Source organism: Parasteatoda tepidariorum, chromosome 6 (genome assembly GCF_043381705.1).
Source record: "Parasteatoda tepidariorum isolate YZ-2023 chromosome 6, CAS_Ptep_4.0, whole genome shotgun sequence".
Lineage (NCBI taxonomy): Eukaryota > Metazoa > Arthropoda > Arachnida > Araneae > Theridiidae > Parasteatoda > Parasteatoda tepidariorum.
The window spans coordinates 4,991,547-5,018,637 of NC_092209.1; the positions used below are offsets into that span (position 1 = coordinate 4,991,547).

The 27,091-nt window shown below is 31.7% G+C and overlaps 1 protein-coding gene across 1 annotated transcript in view; it reads right to left on the bottom strand.

The window, feature by feature from the left end:
* The window catches only part of LOC107443413 (collagen alpha-1(XI) chain), a gene marked incomplete at its 3' end in the record, with an annotated part of 90,909 nt that overhangs the window by 44,503 nt on the left and 19,315 nt on the right, over positions 1 to 27,091 (bottom strand). Inside the window, 14 exon segments of the mRNA XM_071181930.1 lie at positions 332 to 385; positions 1,232 to 1,276; positions 6,473 to 6,526; positions 7,548 to 7,592; positions 9,439 to 9,492; positions 11,568 to 11,621; positions 14,131 to 14,184; positions 15,749 to 15,802; positions 16,205 to 16,258; positions 16,370 to 16,426; positions 18,175 to 18,246; positions 19,295 to 19,369; positions 21,695 to 21,757; positions 21,844 to 21,897. Coding sequence (XP_071038031.1) covers positions 332 to 385; positions 1,232 to 1,276; positions 6,473 to 6,526; positions 7,548 to 7,592; positions 9,439 to 9,492; positions 11,568 to 11,621; positions 14,131 to 14,184; positions 15,749 to 15,802; positions 16,205 to 16,258; positions 16,370 to 16,426; positions 18,175 to 18,246; positions 19,295 to 19,369; positions 21,695 to 21,757; positions 21,844 to 21,897 — 789 coding nt within the window.

Sequence of the window (27,091 nt, forward strand, 5' to 3'; positions counted from 1 at the left end):
AAAAGTATGTATGAAAGGTGACAATTATTTAACATCCTCGATATAAATTTCCATTAAAAATGTATTCTTTGTTGCATAGCTAAAAGTTTTAAAATTTTCAGTGGACGATCACTGAATATAATTTTTCAAGGAGGTGCTGTACCTCCAAATTATTCACAATCTTTAACATATTGGGGAAGATCTCGAGTATCCTCTATTTGTATCATGCAGTTAAATGTAAGCAGAAATACGAAACTTAGTTTTGTATCTTAAAGATGAACATTAGCAAACATGAAGTTCTTGTAAGAGAGAAACAAAAGCAGCTGCTCAAGATAGTGCCATGTAAACTTACCATAGGTCCAGCAGCTCCACTTTGACCAGGCTGTCCAGGTTGACCAGCGGGGCCCTACAAAAATTAAGAAGGCAATATATTTAAGATAATACTAGAATTTTATGAAATTTCTTAATAAAATGCGTGATACTGCCTTGCTATGCCTTCAAACTTATTGATTAAGCAAAATTCCTCAGACATGATGACTGGTTCTACCTGCAGATTTTAAAGTTTGTTTACTCTGCTTCCTTTCCCTAGTTCTACTTTAAAAATTCTTTCGATAATTAACGCGTATAAAGTTTCTGAAGATAGATCTTAATTCATTTAGAGAAGTTCTAAATTTTTACAAAAATTTGTCTACACTAACACCTCTGGATCAATTGTCAGCAAAACTCGCTTATACATTTTTAACATGCAAATTTTCATACATGCAAATTTTTTACATGTAAATACCTTTTTCACATGCATTCAAAAACCATCGATTATCAGCTCATAGTTTCTTCGAAACTTTTTTGGAATAATACCCACAGCCCGTCGTATGCATCATTTGCTGTTATACAACCAACTTGAGAACGGCAGAAATATTTTTAAATTGTTCGAAATGAAAATCAAAAACCCCATAACTTCTTTTGAAATAATAATATTCTCTACCCATAAACCAAATATTTCCCCTTTTTTAAACCAATTTTTCACATTTCTAATCATGTAAAATGAAATCACTTCGATATTTTACTTCCAAAAAATATATAAACTCTAAAACTTTAGACCATAATTGTACTTTACCTCGTTTATCTAAATATTATCGTTTTAGTTTGGATAATTTTAAATAAAATGTTTTCGGTTTTTCAATGTAACAAGTATTGGCCGCTAATATCTCAAAACAATAATCTAAAAATAAAAAATCTATAAATTATATATTACCTCTTTTCCTTTTGGTCCCGGTGAGCCTTCAGAACCAGGAATTCCCTAAAAGTAAAAATCCCCTTAAATGTTCATATTTTCCAGGTATTTCGCAAAAATAATAATGACACTTTATGATTTTCTATAAATATTAATACGTGAGACAATTTCCTTTAAAATATAATACGAATCTGCATTTTCATCTTTGTTCATTGACATTTCTGAATTCTGAACATGGATAGCTAAATAAAGCAGGCGATATTTCATATCATTTCTTAACTTAAATGTGAGAAGAATGCGACTCGTGAATTCGTGTGACAGAAACACGGAACTTTTTTTTTCTTCGGTTGAACGGATAATAGATAATTTCACGTCGCAAATTTCACATCTGCAATCGGTTTCTCTTTGCACACTACAATTTTTTTGCAATTTAATACTACACTGGTGTGCAAAACTTAAGCAACAAGTGCATTTTTTGTCATAACTCTACAAGAAATCATCCGATTGACATGAAATTTGAATATGATGTACATTATTTTATACTTAAACGATGGTAGAAGAATAATGGCGCAGAAATGAATATAAAGCTTAAACTAGGGTATGGAACAAAAAAAAAAGGGTTTATTTGATATATAGTGGCGTTACACATGATTGCCTGAAGAAGCGTAAGTACAACTGGCAGATGTTCCCTAGTATGGGATATGCCCTCCCCTTACTGTAATTGTTGCTTGGCATCATCTCTCCATGCTAAGCACCAGATTATCCAGGAGTTCTTGGGGTAAACGTCTCCATTCCTCCTTTAACGCATCTTTCAGCTGATGGGTGTTACCAAGAGGATACTGTCGTGTCGCAAGACGTCTCCCTAATGCATCCCACACATGCTCTATGGGATTTAGATCTGGAGAGTAAGCTCGCTAATCCATTCGTGTGATATCTTCACTTTCCAGTAGCTCTTGAGGGACTTAGCAGTACGGTGTGGCCGGGCATTGTCATCCATAGAAATGAAGTCTGGTCCAATGGCCCCTCGGAACAACGCACATGGGGTAGGATTACCTCATTGCAGTAGCGGTCTCCAATTACAGAACCTCGGTCGAAGATCTGAAGCTCAGTCCGCCCGTTCAACATAATGCCACCCCAGACGACAACTCCAGGACCACCGTAACGATCTCTTTCCGCGATGTTATTGGGATGAAATCGAGCTCCAACCTCTCTCCAGATCAACTGACGTTGAGAATCGCTTGTAGCACTAAAACGACTCTCATCTGTGAAGAGGACGCGACTCCATTGATGAGGTGTCCAGGTTTCGTGTTCTCTGCACCACTCTAAACGGTGCCGCCGATGGCTAACTTTTAAAGGTATGCAGCGTTCAGGACGTCTAGCAAATAAGCCACCTTTGTGGAGGCGTCTGGCCACTGTAAATCTTGATACTTGTCGTCCTGTGGCTGTGCACAGTTGCTGAGATATGGCGCTCGCTGACTGAAAACGGTTTCTTTTCGCCTGGAGGACAATGTAACGGTCATCTCTTGGTGTTGTTTTCCTTGGACGGCCACCACCAACCTTCCGAACAGCTGTACCAGTAGTTTTAAAGGCATTCCAAGCACGAGAAACAACACTTTTGTTGATCCCGAACTCTTCGGCGACACTGGTCACACTACGCCCCTCCTCAAGCTTCCCAATCATTCTTCCTCGAGTAAAGTCGTCTAAATGATTTCTTGAAGACATGTTTCACAAAACAAATTACTTGCACTTGCAGCGAATGTCTTTAACTACGGTGCTCTTCATCCTTTTATCACAGTTTTGACCTGCGCGCGCCGACCCACAAGGTTTGCGTACATCACCTACGACGCTTTATTTCTAAAATTTGCATACAAATAATCTTTCTACTGAATTACGTGCATATTATACTGCAATTTCATGGCTATCTTATACTTTGTTGGGGATCTGTATCCGAAAAACCACTTGTTGCTTAAGTTTTGCACACCAGTGTATATTCTTAACTGGGACTTTTGTTTAAATTCACGCGAGTTAATACTGTCTTCACTTATCTGCTACGTAGGGAGTGGTGGGAAAAAGGTGATAATACATTTTAATTTATAATGCGATAAGCAAAGGTCATGTTTTTTATCTTAAGTGTTTTATTCAATGGAGCAGACAATGTTATATATGTTACTGTGAATGTACGAAATGGGTGGTTGTTGACTTCTACAGATGAATGTTGACAATCACATAATCTCTTTTCTAAATGTCTGAAATATATGCAAGGTCTAGTTCAATACCACTGTCCAATATACATTTGCCCGGTATGCCTTGCAATCAATGTTTTTTTAAGGTTTGCCACTGCTTGCTATGCCCTACATCAATGTTTCTTTTAAGGTTCAGTCTCCCTGCCCAGTATGCATTTAACCGGTACTCTTAACACTGATGTTTCTCCTAATATATCCTCAGAAGCTATTCAAATATCGAATAATTATTATAATATCAACGAATAAATTAATATCAAATCGTATATAACAAATATTTTGGACATTCACCAAAGCGACTATCTGATTGCTGACATTCCCCGGTGAAAGTCTACATTTTCTTGATTTTGGTCATTCACGGTGGCATGCACACAAATCTCGTTCACTCATAAACATGGGTGAAAGCCCTTATATAGCAAGACGGAAAAGAGAAAAACCTGGTACGTAAAACATTTCATTCCAGCATTTTTTTCGAAAAAAATGAAATATCTGTAACTATCAAGATTTCTTTTATAATTCTGGCATATATATAAAACTGCTTCTTTTCTAAGATAAATATCATTGCATACCATAATGTTGCAAAATCAAAATGTTATCACACAATGTTTTTAATTCATGATGTATGGGATAGGGGCCGCTGCGCGGCCCAGGTACCCAATTTTCTGTTAATAAATGAAATGAATGAAATCTAAGATAAAGTAAAATTGTTGAAAAATTTAAAAAAAGAATAAGTAAACTCCTCCCCAAAACTAGCTATAACTGAAATGGTTTTACTACCAGCCTTTCCTCTTTTCCGTCTCGCTTTCACCCCTGCTCACAGAAGGCCAAAATTTCGAACTGTTCTCGAAACTCATAGAAATTGAAAACCGCTGGTGGTAGTTTCCTATCACGTTTTGGAAGAAACAGAACGAATTTTTTAGCCAGGACCCTCTAAAATCTATAAAAATCATGGCAAAAATCTTTAATGGGCGATCTAATTTTTTATAATCGCAATATCTCTTTAAATTACTTTTGCCACAGTTTTTTATAGATTAGGGTCCCTGCTAAGAAATTAGTTCCGTTTCATCGAAATCGGAAACTACCAGCCGCAGTAATTTCTTTGAGCTTTGAGAACAATTCGAATTTCGACCTTCTATAAGCGATTTAGGTGTAGAGAGAGCACAAATCTAGCAACTTTATGTTAATCATGGTTGCTATTCACTTGATTTCAGAAACCAACTAGACATAGCTTGTAATAACATTATGGTTGTTAAGTTATTGATATAAATATTTATTTTTAAAAAGTGGTAAGTTTACTTGAGTAGAAAAAGTTTGCTTGTTTTGAAGTTAGTCTGAAAAATGTATTTGAAGCGACTTCAGTTGATAAAAAGTAAAATCCTATTGCATAAATAAAAAAAAGTTTTTGAACTTAAGAGAAGTGTTAGGTAAATAATAATCAGTATGCAAACAAAAATACTTATAAATGCAATATTCTTACTATTTTTTAAATTCACCGGTAATAGTCGACATTCGCTTGATTTCGATCATATATATGCTTATAAACCTATTCGTTCTTCTTTATAAACTTGTACATTCATAAAAAATGTAACTAAAATAGAAATACCATTTTGAAAAAAATCCGTAGTTTCCCGTATAACGTTAATTTTAGATTTGAAATTCTCACACATGAGTTAGGTAAAATCAAACATTTGCTCCAAAATTCTATTGTTGTTCTACTGTACCTGAAAAGTACTTATCTTCTTTTTAATGAAAATAACAATAATGATTTATACAGATGTTCAGTGCCGTTCCTGGGGTGGCGAACGCCTGCGTGCAAGAATAATTTTGTGCGCCCCTATATACTATGCTTAAATTTTGATGATAAGTTTTGATGAATTTGGCTCCCCTTAAATTGGGCGCCTGCGTGCGGGGCATTCGCTGCATACCCGCCAGGAACGGCACTGCAGATGTTTGTTAATTTTTTTTTCCTATACTAAAGTAAGCAACAGTTAATTACTCCTTCATGTAACATCCCTCTGAAATTTTAATCATTATGAAGTTACTATGAACAATTTAAATAAGAAGTTTAAAGTTAGATAAGAGTTTTAAAGATATGTATGTTAGTAGAAACAGCACTTCATCAGGGGACATACACTGTCTGTTAACACACTGGAGCCTTTCTGTAGTCAGTGGTTAAACCAAAACCTGGCTGTGTTCCGAGGCCCCATAATGGAAAAACTAAGGAAGAAAATAAAGCCAGTTTTTGGTTATTAAAATTTCAGAGGGATATTACATGAAGGAGTAATTAACTGTTGCTTACTTTAATTTTACTGTAGAATAAAGTAGCTTAGTATAGAAGAAGAAAAATTAACAAACATCAATATAAATCATTATTATTATTATCATTATTCAGCACGACAGCCCCTTACAGGAATTGGCTGCCTCAACCACACGTAGCCTCCAACGCCTCCTGTCCATGGCGATTTTTTTCCATTTGTTTTTAAATCATTATTATTATTTTTTTAAAAGAAGAAGATAAGTGGTTTTCAAGTACAGTATAACAATAATAGCGTTTTGGAGCAAATGCTTGTTGCATTTATACAAATGTTTGATTTTACCAAACTCTTGCGTGAGAATTTCAAATCTGAAATTAACGTCATACAGAAAACTGCGGAATTTTTTCAAAAAGGGTATTTCTATTTTAACTACATTTTGTCTGAATGTATGTACAAGTTTATAGAGAACGCATAGGCTTATATGCATGCATATAACCGAAATCAAGCGAATGCCGACTTTCACCGGTGAATGTCTACAATCGGATGGTCGCTTTGGTGATTGTCCGATATATTTGTTAAATCTGATTTGATATTAATTTATTCGTTGATATTATCATTTTTATTTGGTTATATTGACTAATTTGGCTGTAGCTGCTTTTTGCGCTTTTCCAGTTCGACTAATTATTTTAAAGTTTTTATCTTAAAAGTTGTTTAAATCAATTTCATACTTTGATTGAAGTTGAATATGATCATGCTTAAATACTTACCGGTGGTCCAGGTAATCCTGGAAAACCTCTAGGTCCTATAAACCCTCTAGGGCCCTAGAGGAAAAAATACATTAAATGTTTAAAAATAATTTTTAAACAGAGTACAGATACAAAACAACAATATGAATGCTTTAAACAGTGGTAGAGACATAAGCACACCAAGTTTTCTTTGAGATTTTTATTTGTTTTAGAATCAAACTTATTGTATCGTCACGATGTATATTTTAAACGTAAAATATTCTTTAATATCTGAAAAAAAGTATATTTCTCAACAAGACTTTTGAATTGTTATTTACTCTACTACAACTACACGCTTTGGAAAAGACGTGCCTCCCTTCCTCAGGTAATTAAAAATGACAATGAGAAAAATAGACGATAAAGAATAAGCAGGGAGAAATTTCAACCAACACAAGGTAGAAGAAACGGAAAGAAGGCAATATACATGACAAAAATAGGGGGGCATTTAGAGATGGCTGAGGTGGCTTAGAGGGAAGGGAGATGGATGAATGCGTCCATATTCATTTAAAAGTAAGCCGAAATGAAATAATGTTCATAAAAAAATAGATATTTCTGTGGGAATCACTCCATAATGATATTCGAAATAAAAAATTGCTTGTCAATAAATATTTTTAAAATATTTTACAGATTACAATCAATTTCATGCGATACACTTTAACACTTAATAACGTTAGCTAAAATTATGATAAATAGAACTAAAAAATATTCTACACGTGCTGGCTTGTAAAATTGTCATTTTTTCAAGTATTATATCAATTGTATCACATGGTTCATACGGTTATTAAAAATTCTAAAAGTGATAGCAAAATCTAAAAATAAAATGTAATTTATATGTTTGTATTTGCCTTTACGCCAATAAAAAGGAATTTTTAATTTTTTTTTGTCACATTAAAGGTATTACTTATTCCTTATCCTTAATTAAAATAAATTAAATGGAAGGTGAGAATAATCCTCAGGGTTAAGTACTCTGCTTGAAATGTATCAGTCAGTCAGTATTATTTATTAAATTTTCTAAAGACTGTCCAAACCCTACTCTATAATTTTCATAAAAGCTTACCATATCCCCTGGTAGTCCAGGAGGACCAGGCTGGCCTTCTTCACCCTGAAATAAAACATTCATTATTGATAACAAATTTTGTCTGCCATTTATATTCATTCAACAGTCAACGTTTTCACTTTCGAATAACTAATTTTTAAACTTGATCAGTTTAACAACCTGCTATTTTAAATAGTTGGTGAGTTTTTAGCTTCCAGTTTTTAATTTGAGAAATTTTAAGATCCTAAACTCAGAAATTTTCATGCTTTATTCAGAGGGTAGCAGTTTCTCTGAGTAGTAATGCTACATTGACGTCAATTCTGAGAGTATTAAAGAAAATTTATTTCGTTTCTGAGAGTATAAAAAAAAATTCCTAGCATTTATTTCGTTTCTGAAAGTAATTAAATAAATTTGCCAACATTTACTTCGTTTATGAGACCGTGGAAAAAGATTTCTAACATTTACTTCGTTTTTGTCAGTATTAATGAAAATTTCCTCACATTTACTTCGTTTCTGAGAGTATTAAAGAAACTTTCCTAACATTTACTTCGTTTCTGATAGTGTTAAAGAAAATTTCCGAGCATTTACTTTGTTTATGAGACTGTGGAAGAATATTTCATAACATTTACTACGTTTCTAAGAGTATTAAAAGAAGTTTCCTCTGCATTTACTTCGTGTCTGAGAGTATTAAAGAAAATGTCTTCTCCTTTGTTTGTGATAGTACAAAAGCATATTTCCTAACAAACTTCGTTTCTGAGAGTGAGGAAGAAAATTTTCGAACAATTATTTCGTTTCTGAGAGTATTAAAGAAAATTTCCTAACATTTACTTCTTTTCTGAGAGTATTAAAGAAAGATTTTCAAACATTTACTTCGTTTCAGATGGTCGTAAAGAAATGTTCTTCATATTCACTTCGTTTCTGAGAATAGAAAAAGAAATTTCTTTTCATTTATTTCTTTTGTGCGTTGAAAAGAAAGATTTTTTCACGTTTATCTTGTTTCTAAGAACAGAATAGAAAATTTAGCTGCTATTTACTTTAGGTTTTAAAGAAGCAGAAGAAAATTTTCTCATATATCAACACATCGCTTCTAAAAGCAACAAAAGAAATATTCTTCACACTGATTCAGCTTCCTAAAGACTTTAAATAATAAGCACACGGCATGCATTATCTGTTGCAAAATCCGAGTACCCGATTGGAATCCTGAGTTCAGAAATACACGCAAAGCCGAGGGAATAGGTAATCGTCCCTGAGCTCATTAAAAAGCAAAATTGCAATACAGTATACTCTCGATATCTCAAAGTTCAATAGCTCATTCATTTCTCAAAGCTCGATATCTCAAAAGGGATCCTAAGGGAATTGCGAGATAGTGAGTTTTCGTGATAACAAGTTCAGAACTAAATGTGTTCTAAAAATTAGAAAAACATATTCTAAAATATTACTCTAAAAAGTAGAGTCACGAAACATAAGAAAAACTATAAACAAATGTGTATGTAATGATAGTTGACTAAGTCTAACTACAGCAATGATCATTTTATTTTTAAAAGCATTCTAACTATAATTATGCATTAAATAGAAGAAAAATAATTGGTTTACAATAAACCTAAATTGTGATTTTTCCGAAAAAACTCATTTTCTATTTCAAGGTTTTAAGAAGAAACTCTTCGACATAAGAATTTAAATTAACATTAGGTGGATATATATTGCCAAGGGTAAAAATATTTTTGACATAATTTTCGAGCTATCGAAGTTCGAAATATCGAGAGTATATTAGCAGCAAACGGAGAAGTAAAATAAATCACTCTCACATTTTATCAATTTTTCAACAAAAACGATGCGATAAAACTAAAGTGTATGCCAAACATCCTTTAGTATAAATTATATTTTACACATAGTAGATGTTTTATGTGCTCACCTGCGGCCCATCATGTCCAATCAGTCCTGGCTCCCCTTGTGCTCCTGTAAATCCCTGGAAAACATTTATCATCCAATTATATCTCAAAACCTTTAAGATGCAAACAACTAACAATCAATTTTATTAAGAGATTAGAGAATCGTAATTAAATTAAAATAGAAGTAGAACAAAATAAACATCAATTGATTACAGGACTTCATCAACAAAATAAATATGTTATTTCTGTTCGAAAAATTTGATAGAATATAGAAGATATAAATTTTGCACTTATACTGCAGGAACACTTTACCAAATCTGAATTTATTTATTTAGTTTTATTTATTTATTCTTATTTATTTATTTATTTTATTGTTACATCCCCCAGAAGACCCATTTCAAAAAATTGTATAGAATATAGAAGATATAAATTTTGCACTTATGTTGCAGGAACACTTTACCAAATCTGAATTTATTTATTTAGTTTTATTTTATTGTTACATCCCCCAGAAGACTCATTTCGAAAAATTACAAAGAATATAGATTGTTACATCCCTCAGAAGACCCATTTCAAAAAATTACATGGAATGTAGAAGATATAAATTTTGCACTTATGATGAGGAACACTTTACCAAATCTGAATTTATTTATTTAGTTTTATTTATTTATTTTTATTTATTTTATTGTTACATCTCCCAGAAGACTCATTTCAAAAAATTGTGTAGATTATAGAAGATATAAATTTTGCACTTATGTTGCAGGAACACTTTACCAAATCTGAATTTATTTATTTAGTTTTATTTTATTGTTACGTCCCCCAGAAGACCCATTTCGAAAAATTACATAAAATATAGAAGATATAAATTTTGACTTATGCTGCAAGAACACTTTGCCAAATCTGAATTTATTTATTTAGTTTTATTTTATTGTTACGTCCCCCAGAAGACCCATTTCGAAAAATTACATAAAAAATAGAGGATATAAATTTTGCACTTATGCTGCAGGAACACTTTACCAAATCTGAATTTATTTATTTATTTTTATTTTATTGTTACATCCCCCAGAAGACCACTTTCGAAAAATTATATAAAAAATAGAGGATATAAATTTTGCACTTATGCTGAGGAACACTTTACCAAATCTGAATTTATTTATTTAGTTTTACTTTATTGTTACATCCCCCAGAAGACCCATTTCAAAAAATTATATAAAAAATGGAGGATATAAATTTTGCACTTATGCTGCAGGAACACTTTACCAAATCTGAATTTATTTATTTAGTTTTATTTATTTATTTTTATTTATTTTATTGTTACATCCCCCAGAAGACTCATTTCGAAAAATTACACAGAATATAGAAGATATAAATTTTGCACTTATGCTGCAGGAACACTTTACCAAAGCTGAATTTTTTTATTTATTTTTATTTTATTGTTACATTCCCCAGAAGACCCATTTCGAAAAATTACATAAAATATAGGAGATATAAATTTTGCACTTATGCTGCAGAAACACTTTACCAAATCTGAATTTATTATTTTTATTTATTTATTTATTTTATTGTTACATACCCCAGACGACCCATTTCGAAAAATCACGTAATTGCACTTAAGCTGCATGAACGCTTTGCCAAATCTGAATTTATTTATTTACTTTGATTTATTTATTTTTATTTTTTTTAATTAATTTTATTATTACATTCCCCAGAAGATCCATTTCGAAAAACTACATGGAATATAGAAGATATAAATTTTTCACTTAGGCTGCATGAACGCATGCACTTACTTTGTATGCAATTTTATTTATTTATTTATTTTATTATTAAATCCCCGAACATATTTTTACCAGATTTGAAGCTGAAACAACACAGTAGAAGTCTGTAAAAAAGAAGGATTATTTACTGAATTTTGCAATGATTGGAATAAGCTTAACTTAATACATTTTTTTTTTGTCTCACTGTACGTATTTTAATTCATAAAAATTGATACTTGACAAGCTTGTCTTACTCGAAATAGAATAGAATCGAAATAGAAGAATAGCAACAGTTGCTGCTAACTTAAACAAATGCTGCGTTTCAACAACCAATCAGGATCGAGATACCCACACTACGTCACTTGCAGGTATCCCATTAAAACTATGAGTAAACTACGTACCCTATCACCTTTCTCTCCTGGCAGTCCCGGCATTCCTGGCAATCCTATTTCTCCCTAAAATGCAATATGTATTCAAAATCAGGAATAAATTTAAAAAATACACGTCATTCAAGCATGCAGTACATTTATACTGTTTAAATTGTTAGAACATAAGAGATATTTGGTGTTAAAATTAGCTTATTCTTTTACTCACTTCTTTGATGAAGACTTCCTTTAGATTTCTTTTTCTCGTTGTATTTATTTGTTGCCTTTTTTAGTAAATTCTCATTTTTTCCCTCTTTTTCGTTTTTTTTTAAATAAAGTAATATAGATACTTTAAAAAACACTTAGAAAGAAAAACCTTAAAAAATTTCTTTGGTTAATTTTTACTGAAGTAATGTATCCTATTCATAAAATGAAACACGTTTTGTCTGTTTTGCGCAATTAAAACTGCTTGATTCGTAACAAATTAAGCGCAATTAGTAACACATTTTTTATTAATCTGAAAAATATTATGAAAGAATGATAGATGTTGGTTCATTTGTAAATTAATAAATAAACTGTCAACCGTTTAACAGATATCCCGATTTATTTCGCGTTCATACACAACATTGAAATAAACTCTAATCCGGAAAGAAATCAGTCATAGCAAATACAGTCTGTTTTATCTCGTTTTTCAGTCAAAAGAAACAAATGTTTCATTGGCAGTTAGCTAAGTTCTGTTTGAAATTTTTAGCGTACTCAAAACGTATTTGCCAGTTTTTAGTCTTATTACAAATTTTTAATTATAATCATGCTTTAATGACTGTAACTTCTACAATCAAAATTTACAAGCATACTTCTACACTAATTTGATTACAGAATAGAAAAATAAATATTGTTGTTGTTGTTGCAGTTCATTTACGTCGCCCTAGAGCTGCACAATGGGCTATTGGCGACTGTCTGGGAAACATCCCTGAGGACGATTCGAAGACATGCCATCACAATTTTGATCCTCTGCAAAGGGGATGGTAGTCCCGCTTCGGTAGCCCGACGACCTTCACGCGAAGTCGAGCACTTTACGGTAGAACAGTTTAACGATGACCCATAACGCACACCCTCGGTCCTTACGCAGACTGATGCAAGTGGTCACCCTCCCGCACACTGACCGCAGTCAGTGATGCTAGTCTTTAGTGATCTGCTGGGAACCGTGTCTTAACTATCAGTCCACTGCGGGACAAATAAATATTGTATATTTGATGAAGAATCATAATGTGATAAGACATATGACGGTTTTTGAGAAATTAAAAAAAATTGGAATGGTAAAAGAATGAGAATAGCGCAAGAAGGCAATATTTAAATACATTTATTTACATATTTAATTAATATTAATATTATTAATTAATTAATATAAAACATTATTCATTAAATAGTACTAAATATTAATTGATTAAGATTAAATATTATTAATTAATTAATATATGTCCCGCAGTGGACTGATCGTAAAGACACGGTTCCCTGTGGAACATCGAAATCAAGCATCACTATCTGCGGTCAGTAAGCGGGTGGGTGACCACTTTGATCAGCCTGTGTAGTTTACCTCTATGTGCGGTATCGATCCTCGTTAAACTGTTCTACCGTAAAGTGCTCGACTTCGTGCGCAGGTCGTCGGGCTACCAAATAACTTAAAAACAAGGGGATGATTAAATAATAATTTTGACCAAATAATGCTTTATCTTAAATTTGTTCCACACTTCTCTTAAATTTTTCATGTTTAATGTTCTAATCATTATGAGATTACTTGTAGTACATATTTTGTTTGTGTTCTGTTATTTTTTGATCAAATATTGAACTTCCATGGGCATGTTTTCGGTTCATCTTCGGGAAAGTATCCCATCAGACCGTTGCCAATAGCCCTTAATGCAGCTCTAGTGCGGCGTAAATAAAGTACCTACCTATTTACTTAATTAATATATCAGTTAATATTAATTCAATTAGTTACATATTTATTACGTAGTTCTGAATATATTTCCTACTTATTCAGGTTTGCTCTAGCTCTTTTCATTAATTTGTTTTACTTCTTATTACTTTCATATTGAATATACGGTTCATTTAATCATTTTATAGTAGAGCCAATATTTCAGAAATGTTTAATTATATACCGTGTAAACTTAATACTTTTGAAACCATTGGAATCTTCTTCCTTACTTTAGAGTTAATTACACAAAGATGAAATTCTTTGACTGAAATTTCTTTACTTGCTGAGCAATTAAAAATTCCAGATCATATAACGGTAAAAAGAACCGGTACTTAAAATGCTGGTACTTTTTACAGTAAAATCCATTTTTAACGGAACAAAGTATCTGATATACCGCAATTTTTACAGTAATAATTACCGTAAAATCACTGAATCATTCTAATTAGATGAATATTAATGTGAAAATTAAAGTACAATATTTTATGATAAAGTATTTTACGGTAAAAATGGATTTTTAAGGGATGATGCACCAATAATGCCGGTACTTTACACAGTAACTTGATCCAGTTTTTTTTTATGATATGCAAAGAAGTAAAATCGTTAAAATAGTTTTTTAACAAAGAGTACCTTAGCTCCGATAGGTCCGTGTGATCCTCTTTCTCCATCTCTGCCACCTGAACCCTAAAAGAAAAAAAACAAGTACGCGTTAACTAACAGTTATACATCTAATGTTAATATTAAATAGTGCAGCTTTAAGTCCCAGAGTTTTAAAAATGCTAAACGTTTTAACAGTCTTTTTATTTTTGTATCTTTTGTAGGTAATCTAAATCAAAATGGTTGCTATTAGTCTATTGATTTGCAGAGTATGTTAGAAGAGTTGAAACACAAAACGTTTGAAATCATTACAATAAGTGACCCGTTAAAGACTTGAAATCAATAATAATTAATGAAATATTTAGTTGTCATTTTCAATAGAGTATTTCTAAAGGATTTAAATTTTTTTTAAAAATCCTTCAGTCTGATTAAACCATAGTCGGAATGCGCTGTCAGAGAGTTAAAGGTAAGTACAGTTTTTTTGCCCTTTTCACTATCCATTTTACTCTTGCCTTCCACTTAGATCACCATTGAGCAGTCTCAAACGAGATAGTTAGTACTTCTGCTTGCGCAGAGTGGATCCTATTAAACTGGAGGAAAAATTTAACCAGACCGAGAGGAATGCAAAATCTCTATATTAGGGAGATTTTGCACCACTTTTCGTTGGGTTATCTCTTTCCTTTCACATAATTATACTAATTGCGCAAGCGAGAAGTAATGACTGATTATTTAGAGAGAGTGTGGTAGTGATCTAGTTAAGAAGAAGGAAGAAATTAACTGTACTGTACGGTTAAAAAATATCAATTTCTTTAAGTTAATTATAATTTTTTCTTTTAGATGCAGCTGATTGAAGAGTTTTAAAAAATTTGTGTTTTAATCCTCAACTTATGACAGTTAGATCGCCAAACTAAATGAAGAGATATTATTTTAGCCTACCGAATCTATGTGGGCTGAAACGACTGAATGTTTACATTCACATAGTTGCTTTAATGAATACTGACATTCACATAGCTGCTTTAATGAAGCCGATATTTAGATAATTACTTTAGTGAAGGTTGACATTCAGAGTTGCTTGGATAAAGGTCGATATGAGATTACTGCTTTAATGAATGTCGACATTCACATTGTTGCTTTAGTGAAGGTCGACCTTTACATAGTTATTTCAGTGAATGTCGATATTCAGTTTGTTACTTTAGTTAAGATCGCGCAGTTGCTTTAGTGAATGTTGACATTCGTGTTGTTAATTTGCTTTAATGTCTGTAATAGTTGCTAATAAATATTTTTTTCTCACTCACACCGGCAAATATTTCTACTCAGTATGTATTCGCGCCGTTAGAAGGAAATAAATTTGATAGCATGCGTGATGAATATATGTGCATAAATATGATAGCAAGTATGCTAGATAGCGATATTTGCTACTGTAAATGAATAATGTTGTTTAACAAGTACTAGGACATTCACGAAAGCAATTATGTGAATGTCAACATTTTGCATCGTTTTTTTTAAAAAACTTTTATGGTTTCATGCACAAAATACGAACTATTAAAATGATTAAAGAATAGTGTAGTTTGTAAGATAAATATTTTAATCTTAAGAAAAATGATATAATTTACTTTCTTTATTTTAGACAGAATTTACTTACTCAACTTACCCTTCGACCTGCTCTACCTGGATGTCCCATCATTCCACGGAGGCCGCGGGGACCCTGAAATAGTATCACACCAACAATTAGAAAAAACAACGAGGGAAAAAATAACATAATTATGTATTATATAAAAAGTAATAAAAGTTTCCATTAAAATCGGTTATTTTCATGGAAAACTTTAATATGGCAATGTGTAAAGTGAAAAAGGTGGACACGAGCTTGTTTGGAAATATAGGGAGCCTGTGAACAATGCTGAGTCATTCACAAACCAATCCTTGAAAATTTACAAACTGCTGGGAAAAAACAAGATTTAAATCCCTTATCAGATGATAACGAAGAAAAATAATCATGTCAGAAGTTTTCTGGTGATTTTAAAATCAAAATAGACATTTAAAAGTTCATTAGTGAAAATTGTAATTCGATATAAATAAAAAATAATTTAGTAAATAACTAATTCCTCACCTCTTCTCCAGGTTCACCTGGTTCCCCTTTGGGTCCCTGAAAACCAGGTGGCCCCTACAAAACATTACAAGCAAAAATTCAATGATAAGAAAATGGTCACACTAAATCACAAAAATTTACTTTTTAAATGGTCACAAAAATTTACTTTTTAAAGAAAAAACTTACAACAGGTCCAGGAAGTCCTGTGAGACCCACAGGTCCAGTCGCACCCCGCATAGCTAACTAAAACAAGATAAATCATGATTTTTTTTTCTTCTAAAAATATCTTTCAGCATGTTCTTAAATTAGACAATTTGTGACAATTTTTTCTAATAATTTAAAATTTTAAAAAAAATTTTTAAGCTGAAATATTTTGAAATTTTTAGGAAAACACGTTTTTCTAATTGGATTTAATGTAAATTTTTAGACTTAAAATTTTTTTTATTTCCAATATTGAGATCTCGACAAATAGTATTTATTATTGGTTTTGATTTGCAATTCCAACACCCAACATGTTTTGTTGGTTCAACAAAATGTTTACAAAAATGTTTTTTTTTTTTCGTAATTTGCGTCCAGTTGGTAAGTTTAAAGCATGCATAGCTGACCCTCAGGTTTATTTAAGGCGAGATTTAAGGGCAATTTCGCCAAATGCTACGCAGTGAAACCTCTCGGGAGCGACCACTCTCCGTTCCACAGTCGTTGATAGTCGTTCTTAGAGACCACTGACTTTAAAATGGTTATCAAAAGTAATCATTATCGAAAGTACAGACAATTCTAATTTTAGTCGGTATCATTTTCTTGAGACGGGAATGCCACTTATGTTGGCGTCATGAAAAGACGGATCAAAAAATGAAATTTAGAGTCTAAAAATGATCCCAACTGATATAATTAAGTGACGCCCGGTGGCGGAGCGGTAGCGCTTGTCGCTGTCGTGCCACTGGTCCCTGGTTCAATCATCGGGCCGGGCAAGGTTGACTCAGCCTTTCATCCCTTCAGTGGGTCGATAAATGAGTACCAAGCATGCTTGGGAACTAAACACTGGGGGTTCCGCGATCGGCTGAACACCTACTTCTGCTTCTGCACCCCAGAGCCCAAGGTCAAGAAAACTGAGATGGGCACAGTAGGTCTTGGCCCTCTATGGGCTGTCGCGCCGCTGAGTTTAGTATAGTTTGATATAATTAAGAGTAAAAACAAATTTACCGATTATGAATGATTAAGTTATTTTAAATAAATAAGCAATTATGATTTTTGTTTCAGTTTGCATTTATTTTTATACCATAAAAATTAGTTAGCTTCAAAAGATGAGAATAAGTTTGTTTGTTTGAGATGCTTGTTTTTTTCTAAAAAAAGACTTTATTTTCTAATTTAACTATCATTTCTAAAAGTATATCATTGATATAGCATCGCCTATAGTGCACTCTAACAGCAACATGAGAATGTTATCGTCAAAAGGTTATTCAGAGGTTGTTATCGTCAAAAAGAGCTCTCTAAATAAGAACCTCGCGTAGATATTTTAAATACATTTTAATCTATTTGCATTGTTTAATGTTTTGTTTTGATATCTTTTTTGTGTGGCAATCCTTATCTGATCTTTTCCGCATTTGGTGCAGAGGTTTGTCCGGTCTCTGGGAGAAGTTAAGATGGTCTCTTCTAAAATTTTCTTCAACACAAAGTCTACGAAAAAAATTCCGAGCCTCCTAAAATGGGTCGTAAATAGAGGTGATGATTATATGGAGATGGTCTATCCTGGAGGTTTCACTGTATTTCATTTTACATATTCAATCGCCATCTTACTCAGAACAATTTAAGCTATACTAAAATCATTTCACTATAATATTAAAAACTTCTGATAACTTTTTTTTTAAAAAATAAAGAAATTTACTTTATTCGAATGCATAACTGCTTTATTAAGCTTCTACGTTTTTCCCCTGACTAGATATAAAATATATTAAGAGGAACTGAAAATATAGTTAAAAAATTTGCTGTCTTACCATATGTTGGCTCAACATTTGTCTCAGTGGTTCCGCATTATCCGGTCCTTTGATATCTCCTTGTGGCTGATACTAAAAACAGTAACAAATTTTTATTATTTCACTTTAAAACCATTCATCGTTCTTTGAAAATGTAATAACACTAAACTAAATCAATTTAAATTTCTAATCTACTCAATCAAGAAATTGCATAATTGTGTACTAGCACTTCAAAAAGAAGAATCCACACACGTGACCAACGACGTCAGCTTCTGCTGATCAATTTTAAGCAAAAGGACAAGTTAAAGTCAAGCTAAGTTTCTCCACATGAGTCAAAATGTTAATTATCGTGAAGCATTATATTCTTTTTCATCTACGTTTTTTACTTAACTTAGATTTATTATTTGTTTATATATTGTATTGTAACAGTTACATATTTTTGTTTTGTGTACCTTGCAACTCCAATGGATAATTAGTTTGTTTACATAATTTCATGCCTGTCTTTGTGTTAAGTAAGAAATATATAGGGAAAGAATTCAAATATTTGTGAAAGAATATAGAATGTGTCACTTAAGAGATTTGATGCTTGGCGGGCTTGGCTTACTCGAAATAGAATGGAAAGAACAGTTGCAAACGTAAACACATGCCTCGTTTCAATAACCAATCAGGATTGATATACTCCCACTACGATATACCCCCACAGGATCGATATACTCCACTTGCAAGTATCCCATTAACATTGAAAACTTGGTAAAAATGCTCGAGTAAAATAGTTATTCCTTTTTGGTGAGTCGTAAAAATTATCAAACCATCATTGGCGGTAGTGATCTGTAATAATTGAAAATAATTGCTGTTGGTATTGTAGTAATAGGTAATTAATGTAGGTAGTGTGGCAATAGATTCCTTACGCTTCCTCGAAACCAAGTTCCAAAACGCCAGCATTATTAATTAAAATAAATTAATTTAGAAATGTAATGAGTACAGAGGAATAAATCAGTTGTGTTATCAATATTTAAAATTTTAACTTTATTAAACGAAACAAGTTTTAAACAGATTAAAAGAAACATATTTTCACACAATTAAAAGAAACATATTTTGTTAGTTCAAATTTTTAGTTTAATAAGAAAATTTAAAATCTTACTGGTATCATGAAGATATGGCCAGGTGGGCCTAAAGCTCCATCCAATCCATTAACACCATCTCTTCCTTGATCTCCCTATAATAAGAAGTTCTGGTGTTCACATATCAACAGAAAGAAGTTACATAAACAGAATCCTGATGATTGTGAGGCCAAAATATGACAGACAATTTGAAAAATTATCTAAAGAAAAATGGAAAGATATTGAAATGTATTGCTCGCTGCGTTGCATTCTTAGGAAACGAGCTATCTTTTTCTCCAAACTTTAAAATTAATTATAAAGTTTGCAAATAGATGGCATTACCAACTGAAATAACACGATAAAACTAGATTTTCATAGTAACCACGAGTGTTTACTTATTTTCATAGCAAAATAAACAGACACCTGTGTAAATGCTGAAAAAATCTGACATGTAGGGCTGACAACTCGTACGCTTTTTGCCAAATATTTTATAGAATAGTGGACCATTAAGAACAAAAGTTTTCAGGTATTTTGGTAATCTTGCCAATATTCTAAAAGCCTCACCACGAGGAAGTTGGAACATAGTAACGTTTAAAATGAAGTTTTTAATTATTTCAAGTTATGTATTAAGACTTAAACTCAGCAACCAGTGGAAGAAATTTTCCCAAAAAGCGTAAAAATACCTGGACATGCAGTAAAAAGATACATAGTTTTAAAGATTTTTTTTTTCAGCCATGAGTGTCATCTATTTGGAGACTTTGTTTCTGATGAAGATAAATAACTTATTTCCAAAGCAGAACGCAGCAAACACATTAGTTTATTGTTTGTTTTTCTAAGTCATGGGTGTCATCTATTGATGAATTTCGTTATTAACTTTGAAATTTGATAAAGATAAGTAACAGGTTTCCCATTCAAAGGGCAGTAAATAGTACATTTTTATCTCCTTCCATTTTTTTTTCCATTTTTTAATGAGATTTTAGCACTGTTGGTCATTTTTTTGTCAGCCGATTTAAGGTTTAATAATAAACAGCTTCCGTATTATCAAAATTTAAAATAAAATTTGAAAAAAAAAACTGTTAATCTGTATAAGCATAAATCCTGACTTCAAGTGTATGGGAAGTAGTTTTTTATTTACTTTCCTTAAAACTTAATTTTAAGTAAAATGCTTCTCTACAAAAGTTTGTTGGCTTAAAATTCAATTTAAGTATCAAACTTCAATCAGTAAGTAAGTTGTTAAATCATTATTTTGATTGCACAGTTTGTTTATTTGAATGATTTGCAGTTATGGTGTGTTTTGCGATATGTCTCCGTACACACTAAAACTTACATTTGACATTTTAAATCAAATAAAACATGAACAAGAACTAAAAATGTTAGTTGGGAAAATATTTTTTAACGTAAAAAAACGAAGTATGGGAGTACGTGTCAATATGTGTTTCAAGTAGCTTTACTTAACACACTCTAATGACAATCAGAAGAAAGATGAAAGCGCAGTGATGTGAATTCTCCATTCTGCGTTCTTCCTCTCTGCATAGCGGTGCCATTTTCCATGCTAAAAATATCATTCCTCCATCCATTCTAATATATATATATATAATTATTAAAGATCATGTTTCGATGAAAAAGTGTACAGGCACTAATATTTGAAAATTTCGATGTCTTGTGCCACCGTAACCGTGATCGGAAAAACTACAAACCGTCGCTTTTAAGCCTATTCTAGTGTTATCACGTTCTATAAATTCTTAAGCGGTATACTTTCCAGGAGGTCACAAAGTTACTTTATTATACACCTAGTGTATGTTTAAATTGTGAAGAAGTTCCAAGCAGTGAATCTATATATGTGCAGGGTTCCCTCGATAACCCTGTTTATCATCATCATCAATATTTATCTGGGCGCCTGGGGCTATTAGCGGCCTTTTTCCCATTCGTCTTGAATTGTGATCTTTAGGGTGGTTCTTTCTGGTAATTGGAATGTAATTGGAATAAAAATTTACAATTACAAAAAATTACATTTTAAACATATTACATTTTAAGATTACATATTTAAACATATTACATATTACATTAAAAAATTACATTTTAAACATATATAATTCACAATTTTATTCATGGCTGTAGCTACGATTACACAATTAAACAGATTTTAAAAAAATATATCTATTTCTTCTTACATTTTTAGTCGCACCTGACATCCTTGCAATATCAAATCTATGCCTTATATATTTCCTTGAATTATTTATATATATAGCTGTGGACAAAATTAGTGTACAACAAATTTATTAATTCATTTATAAAATTCCAAAGCGTAAAATTGTCTACCGCTTTAAACATTCGAAAAGTTCTCCTCTAAAATATGGCACAGATATGCATGTAAGTATTGATGGAAGAGATTGAAATGGAAAAATAGGCAAATAAGTTACGAACTAAGTAATGTATTTTACCTTATCTCCTTTAACACCTGGAGGTCCGGGTGGTCCCTGATATCCTCTAGGACCAGGTAAGCTCTATGAAAATTAAAAAAACATTTCAATTGCATACTCGCATTAAGAAATTAGCTAAATTAACTAAATTTCAAATATCTTATATTTACCTGGACATTGTAATAATGATATCCTGGATTTTCACCACCTGGGCTTCCAACATCCTGGATTAAAAGTAGACAAAGAAAAATAAGAATATTTTGTAATGACGCAAGTGCTAAAGAAATAACTATGTATTGAATAGATAGTTATCTTAGTTTAAAAATACTAAGGCATTTTGCCCGGTGATCGCTTTCTCTCCAATCCCCGATTGCTTTTAATCATTTATTTTTTATTTTGATTTTTGATGGTTAAGAAAGAGAAATATAAATCAAAGCAATACATAAAATGTGTAAGAAAAATACTAAAATTACGTAAAATATATTATAAAGACAATTTATCAGAAACAAAATATGACTTATTCACCTTTTAATGATTGTAAAACGGTATTTCAATATATGTCACAAAATATTGTGTAATACGATAATATCAGAGAATTATTTTATGCTATAATGAACAACGTCACATTTAGTTTTAAATCCCTAGTTTTGAATAAAATTATTATTTTAAATAAGATTGTCACAAATGTTACGGTTTATTTAAAAAAAATAGCAATTTGTTTCAATTGCGTGAGATTTTTGAATGGATCTTAAATATTTTCGCGCCGTTGATTTGAAAATCTACAATTAGGCTTCCTCAACAAGCTCCAGTTCTTATGTAATTTAATATTAAATTCATTTACCAGGATTTAATTTCTCTGCTACATAGGGAGTAGTATGATGATTATACATTTCAGCCTATGATGCAATACGATAAATTCACGTGAGTGTTTTTTCCTTTTTTTTTGCGTAATTGTTATTTTTAAAGAAGCATACAAGTGTATATGTATGTATATAAACTCTATACGTTCTTTACAAACCAGTACATTCAGACAAAAATAAACCAAACTATAAATGCCATTTTGAAGGAAAAAAATCTGTAGCTTTTGGAACAAAAGTAATTTTAGAAATACCCAGAACCTCATTAGGTAATATCAAGTACTTGTATGAATACCACAAAAAATTCAATTCCCGCTTTAATGAATGATTTCAAAAAATCATTTTTGTCGATGACTGTCACAACTTTAAAATGAAAATATATTTTAAGATTGAGCACTTACCGGTGGAGTGTAATTGGTATAAACTCCCGGAGTTAAATCGGGATAAGGATAATCCGTAAAATCGTCGTCGTCCTCATCTTCATCATCATTCGACGATCCGGGTAATCGAGGAAAAACTGTGTCTTCAGGTCCGGCTGTGTAAGGCAGAGGAAACTGACAATCCGGCATATAGTCTATGCATTGATCATAAGCAGCTTCCGGACTTGGAATAATCAAAAGCTGCTGGATATCTCCCTGCACCAGAGAAATAGAATAAATAAATTATTAAAACTCTTTTTAGTAATCATTATAATCAACTGATTGAACACCCGTTCTCCTTCGCACTGAAATAATCAACAAGTCACAAATTTACATAAAACTGAAAGCCATATACCGATGAAATTTGCAGGTCACTTAAGACAATTCCATTTTCTTTTTAATATTATTTGTTGCCTTTTGCAATAACTTTACGTTATAAGATTTTATAACTATATTTGAACAGCCGATCCAATTTTTGGAGCTTACTAGTACTAATGTTCAACTCTATGTATAACCTTGTAATTTTGAACATAATCCAGAAGACAAAGGAACTCCTGGATCGAGTATTGGGAGAAATTTGCCTTCGTAGAGGACTTTTTGAGGGAACTAGCCCGCATTTGCATTACACGGAGAGGACAACCACGAAAACCTTCCACGATTAGTCTGACAGCAAGGGGACTCTAACCTATGATCCATCTACCACTGAGGTTATTTAACTTCAGCACTGCCGAGTGCGTAATTTTTATTGACCAGTCATCGCTGTGAGTCGAACCCGGTTCACCTCATTGGAAGGCGAAAGCTCTATCTTCTGATCCACCACGACTCACGTTATTCGATTGAGCAAAACAAGCTTCTAAAAGTTCAACATAAAGAGTAACTACTATACTCAGTATCATTCACCTCCAGATATAGTGATAGAGACCAATATCTGTATTTGATGCAATCAAGCAATTTCCCCCCCGATGAATAAGTAAATATTTTGTTACAATAACTGTTGGTTTTCCAATGTTTAGGTTTGTCGAAACACGCTTTAAAAGAGGTGATTACGTCATCCCATGTACATTTTTCTTGAGCTTACAATGATACAAAAATAAACAATTGTTGAAAAACGATCAATGAGCTTGAAAATCATTTTTGGTCAAAGGTAGTATGAAAGAAAGAAAACGTAAATAGGTTATCTTTTAAAAAAATTGAATTGCCTGTAGTTTAACTATTGAAAGCAGAATTTTCATTAAACAAATTTTTCTCAATTTTTTATTATTTTGTATTAATATTATGAGTCAAAATAAGTGAAAGATTTATATTGAGCATTTTAATAATTTTTGGTTATAAAATATAGCATAAAACACAAGTGTTTTTCTGGGTTAATGGTAGAATTTTCCAAACACAACACACTTCTAAGCAATGATATTTCAAATTTGGATTTATTTGCAGTTATTTAAAATTTATGAGAAACAGTTGTTCATTGCAGAAATATCTTCAATTTACAAAATTGATTATTGATAAATATTTGAATATGAATGAAAAAAACATTTTTACAATACTTATTTTTAGATTTATATTTTAGTACAAACATATTCCGATAATTTAATAATTTCTTTAGTAACCATTAGACTGCTTTTTTTTTAATTAAAAAAATACGAAAATATCTTTTTGCTTGTAATTGGAGCGTCAGAAAAATACGTATAAAGGGAACACCGGTGGCCGATATGCGTCAAAAGGTTAATTCATGTCAATGACGTTTCTTTGTGGCGTAACTACCACTACAGTTATTATACATAAATTTACTAGTATATGAAGCATGCTAACTCGACTTACAATCGATGAACTATTTAATCAATAAAAGTTGATGTCGACTAATGTAACTCTCCCACATTGGTAATCTACAAATGAGATATAATCACCCATACTTTGGATATAGTATAGTTTTTCAATCTTTACTTTGCTAACGTTAAGTCTTTTCAATGGTGCACGAGCCCTTCTTTATAGAGAAAAAAAAATGCTTGGAAAAGTATTTACAGGGGGATACATTGCAGAGATTACAAATTTGAAAAGAAGAAGTGGTACTCATTCTTAATAAATGCCCGATTCGTGCGTTTTGGTCAGGTAAATCTATTTATCTACATTACCTGGAATCTTATTTTCTGTTTTCTATTAATTATTGTTGAAGCAGGCACAGACATACATATTTAATAATCATTTAATGTTTCGGCTACATTGTTAAATTAACCACCAAATTATTAAATTACGATTAAAAAAATATTTCTGAGCCCATCTCAATTCAGTTTTTGATCATAATTATTAAAAAAATGAAATTAAGATAATTTAGCAAATCAAAGGCACACTAACACGAAGTTCATAAGGAAAACTATCGATTTAAAAGGACACGAACCACCAGTCCATATTGAGGTGATATTTCCGGTCATATGTTGCTATGCAATTATTAATCCTCATGATGTGTCCGACCTTCCGTCCAAGTTTGTAACCGCTGCACTAAATTAAATTGCATCATAGTTAAGACAATTTACGTCTTTTAACTTTTTGTTTAAAGTTTTTTGGGGTACCAATTCAAATCAGTTCTCATTACAAATGTGAAACATCTTCGGATTTTAAATCATTCTCTTAATAAACTATAAAAATAATTTACTCCACAATAACAATAGAAGACTGCAATTCAAACATAGTTTTATTTTAAAGAAAGCTTTCATAACAATTCTTTCAATTGGGTACTTGCACTTTATAAGAGGAAGAAAATCACAATACCCACACATGTGACCTACGACGTTAGTGCCCGCTGATGGTTTATAAGCAAAATGAAATGTCAAAGTTCAGCTAATTTTCTCCAGATAAGTTAGAATGTTAATTAAAATAAGTTAACTAAATACAGCGTCGCATCACACATCGAGTGAGATGAAATACAATACTTTCACTTTTACGTCTTTTATATAACTTATATTTATTAATTGTTTACGTATTTTTTGTTATCGTGATATATTTTTGTTTTATGTACCTGACAACTTCAATGCATGAATAATATGTTTATGTTCTACGTGGCTTCGTGCCTGTCTCTGTGTTAGGATAGAATAATGTAGTGAAAGAATTAAAATATTTGCGAAAGAATCTTCGTGAAAGAATATAAAATGTGTCACCCTGAAAGAAGTGGTATTTGAAATGCTTGTCTTACTCGATCGAGAGTGGAAGGAGCAGTTGCTGACGTAAACAAAAGCCACGTTTCAACAACCAATCAGGATCAAGATACCTGCACTATGGCACTTGCAGGTATCCCATTAATATTAAAACAAATGCTTGCAGAAGGAGGCAATTGTGTATAAATGTTTACCTCGTAATACACACCGTCAACAAGTTGTACACCAATCAGAAGCGTTCCTGTCAGATCTGTGTAAGCATCTTCAGTTCGATTTAGTGATTCCGTGATCTGATCACCACAATCACTTAAAAGAGTCACAGAGTTTCCTTTGATACCCAAGGCTATTCTATGCCACCTGAAATTGCGAGATAACGGTTTATTATTTAAAATAGCTAACTACTCTAAAACTAGACAGATTCATTATTCATAATTACTAAATACATTATAGCTAGACAATTTCGTTATTCAAAATAGCTAAATACATTAAGAAAGACAGGTTCATTATTCAAGAAAACTAAATACATTAAAGTTAATCATGTTCATTCTTCAAAGTAACTAAATAAATAAATTCTAGTCAGAATCGTTATTCAAAATTACTAAATAATTTAAAGCTAGACAGGCTCTTTATTCAAAATAATTAAAGATATTAAAACTAATCAAGTTAATTATTCAATATAACTAAATACATTAAAGCTAGACAGGTTCATTATTCAAGAAATCTAAATGCATTAAAGTTAATCAGATTCATTATTCAAAATAACTAAATATATTGAAGCTAGACAATTTCATTAATAAAAAGTAACTAATTACATTAAGGCTAAACAGGTTTATTACTCAATGTAACTAAATAAATAAAATCTAGACATATTCATTATTCAAAATAACTAAATGCATTAAAGTTAAGCATGTTCAATATTCAAAAATAAATTAACCAATTTAAATTAGTAGCCTTTTTATTTAAAAAATTAAAGCGAATGTGTCCATGGTAATGCGC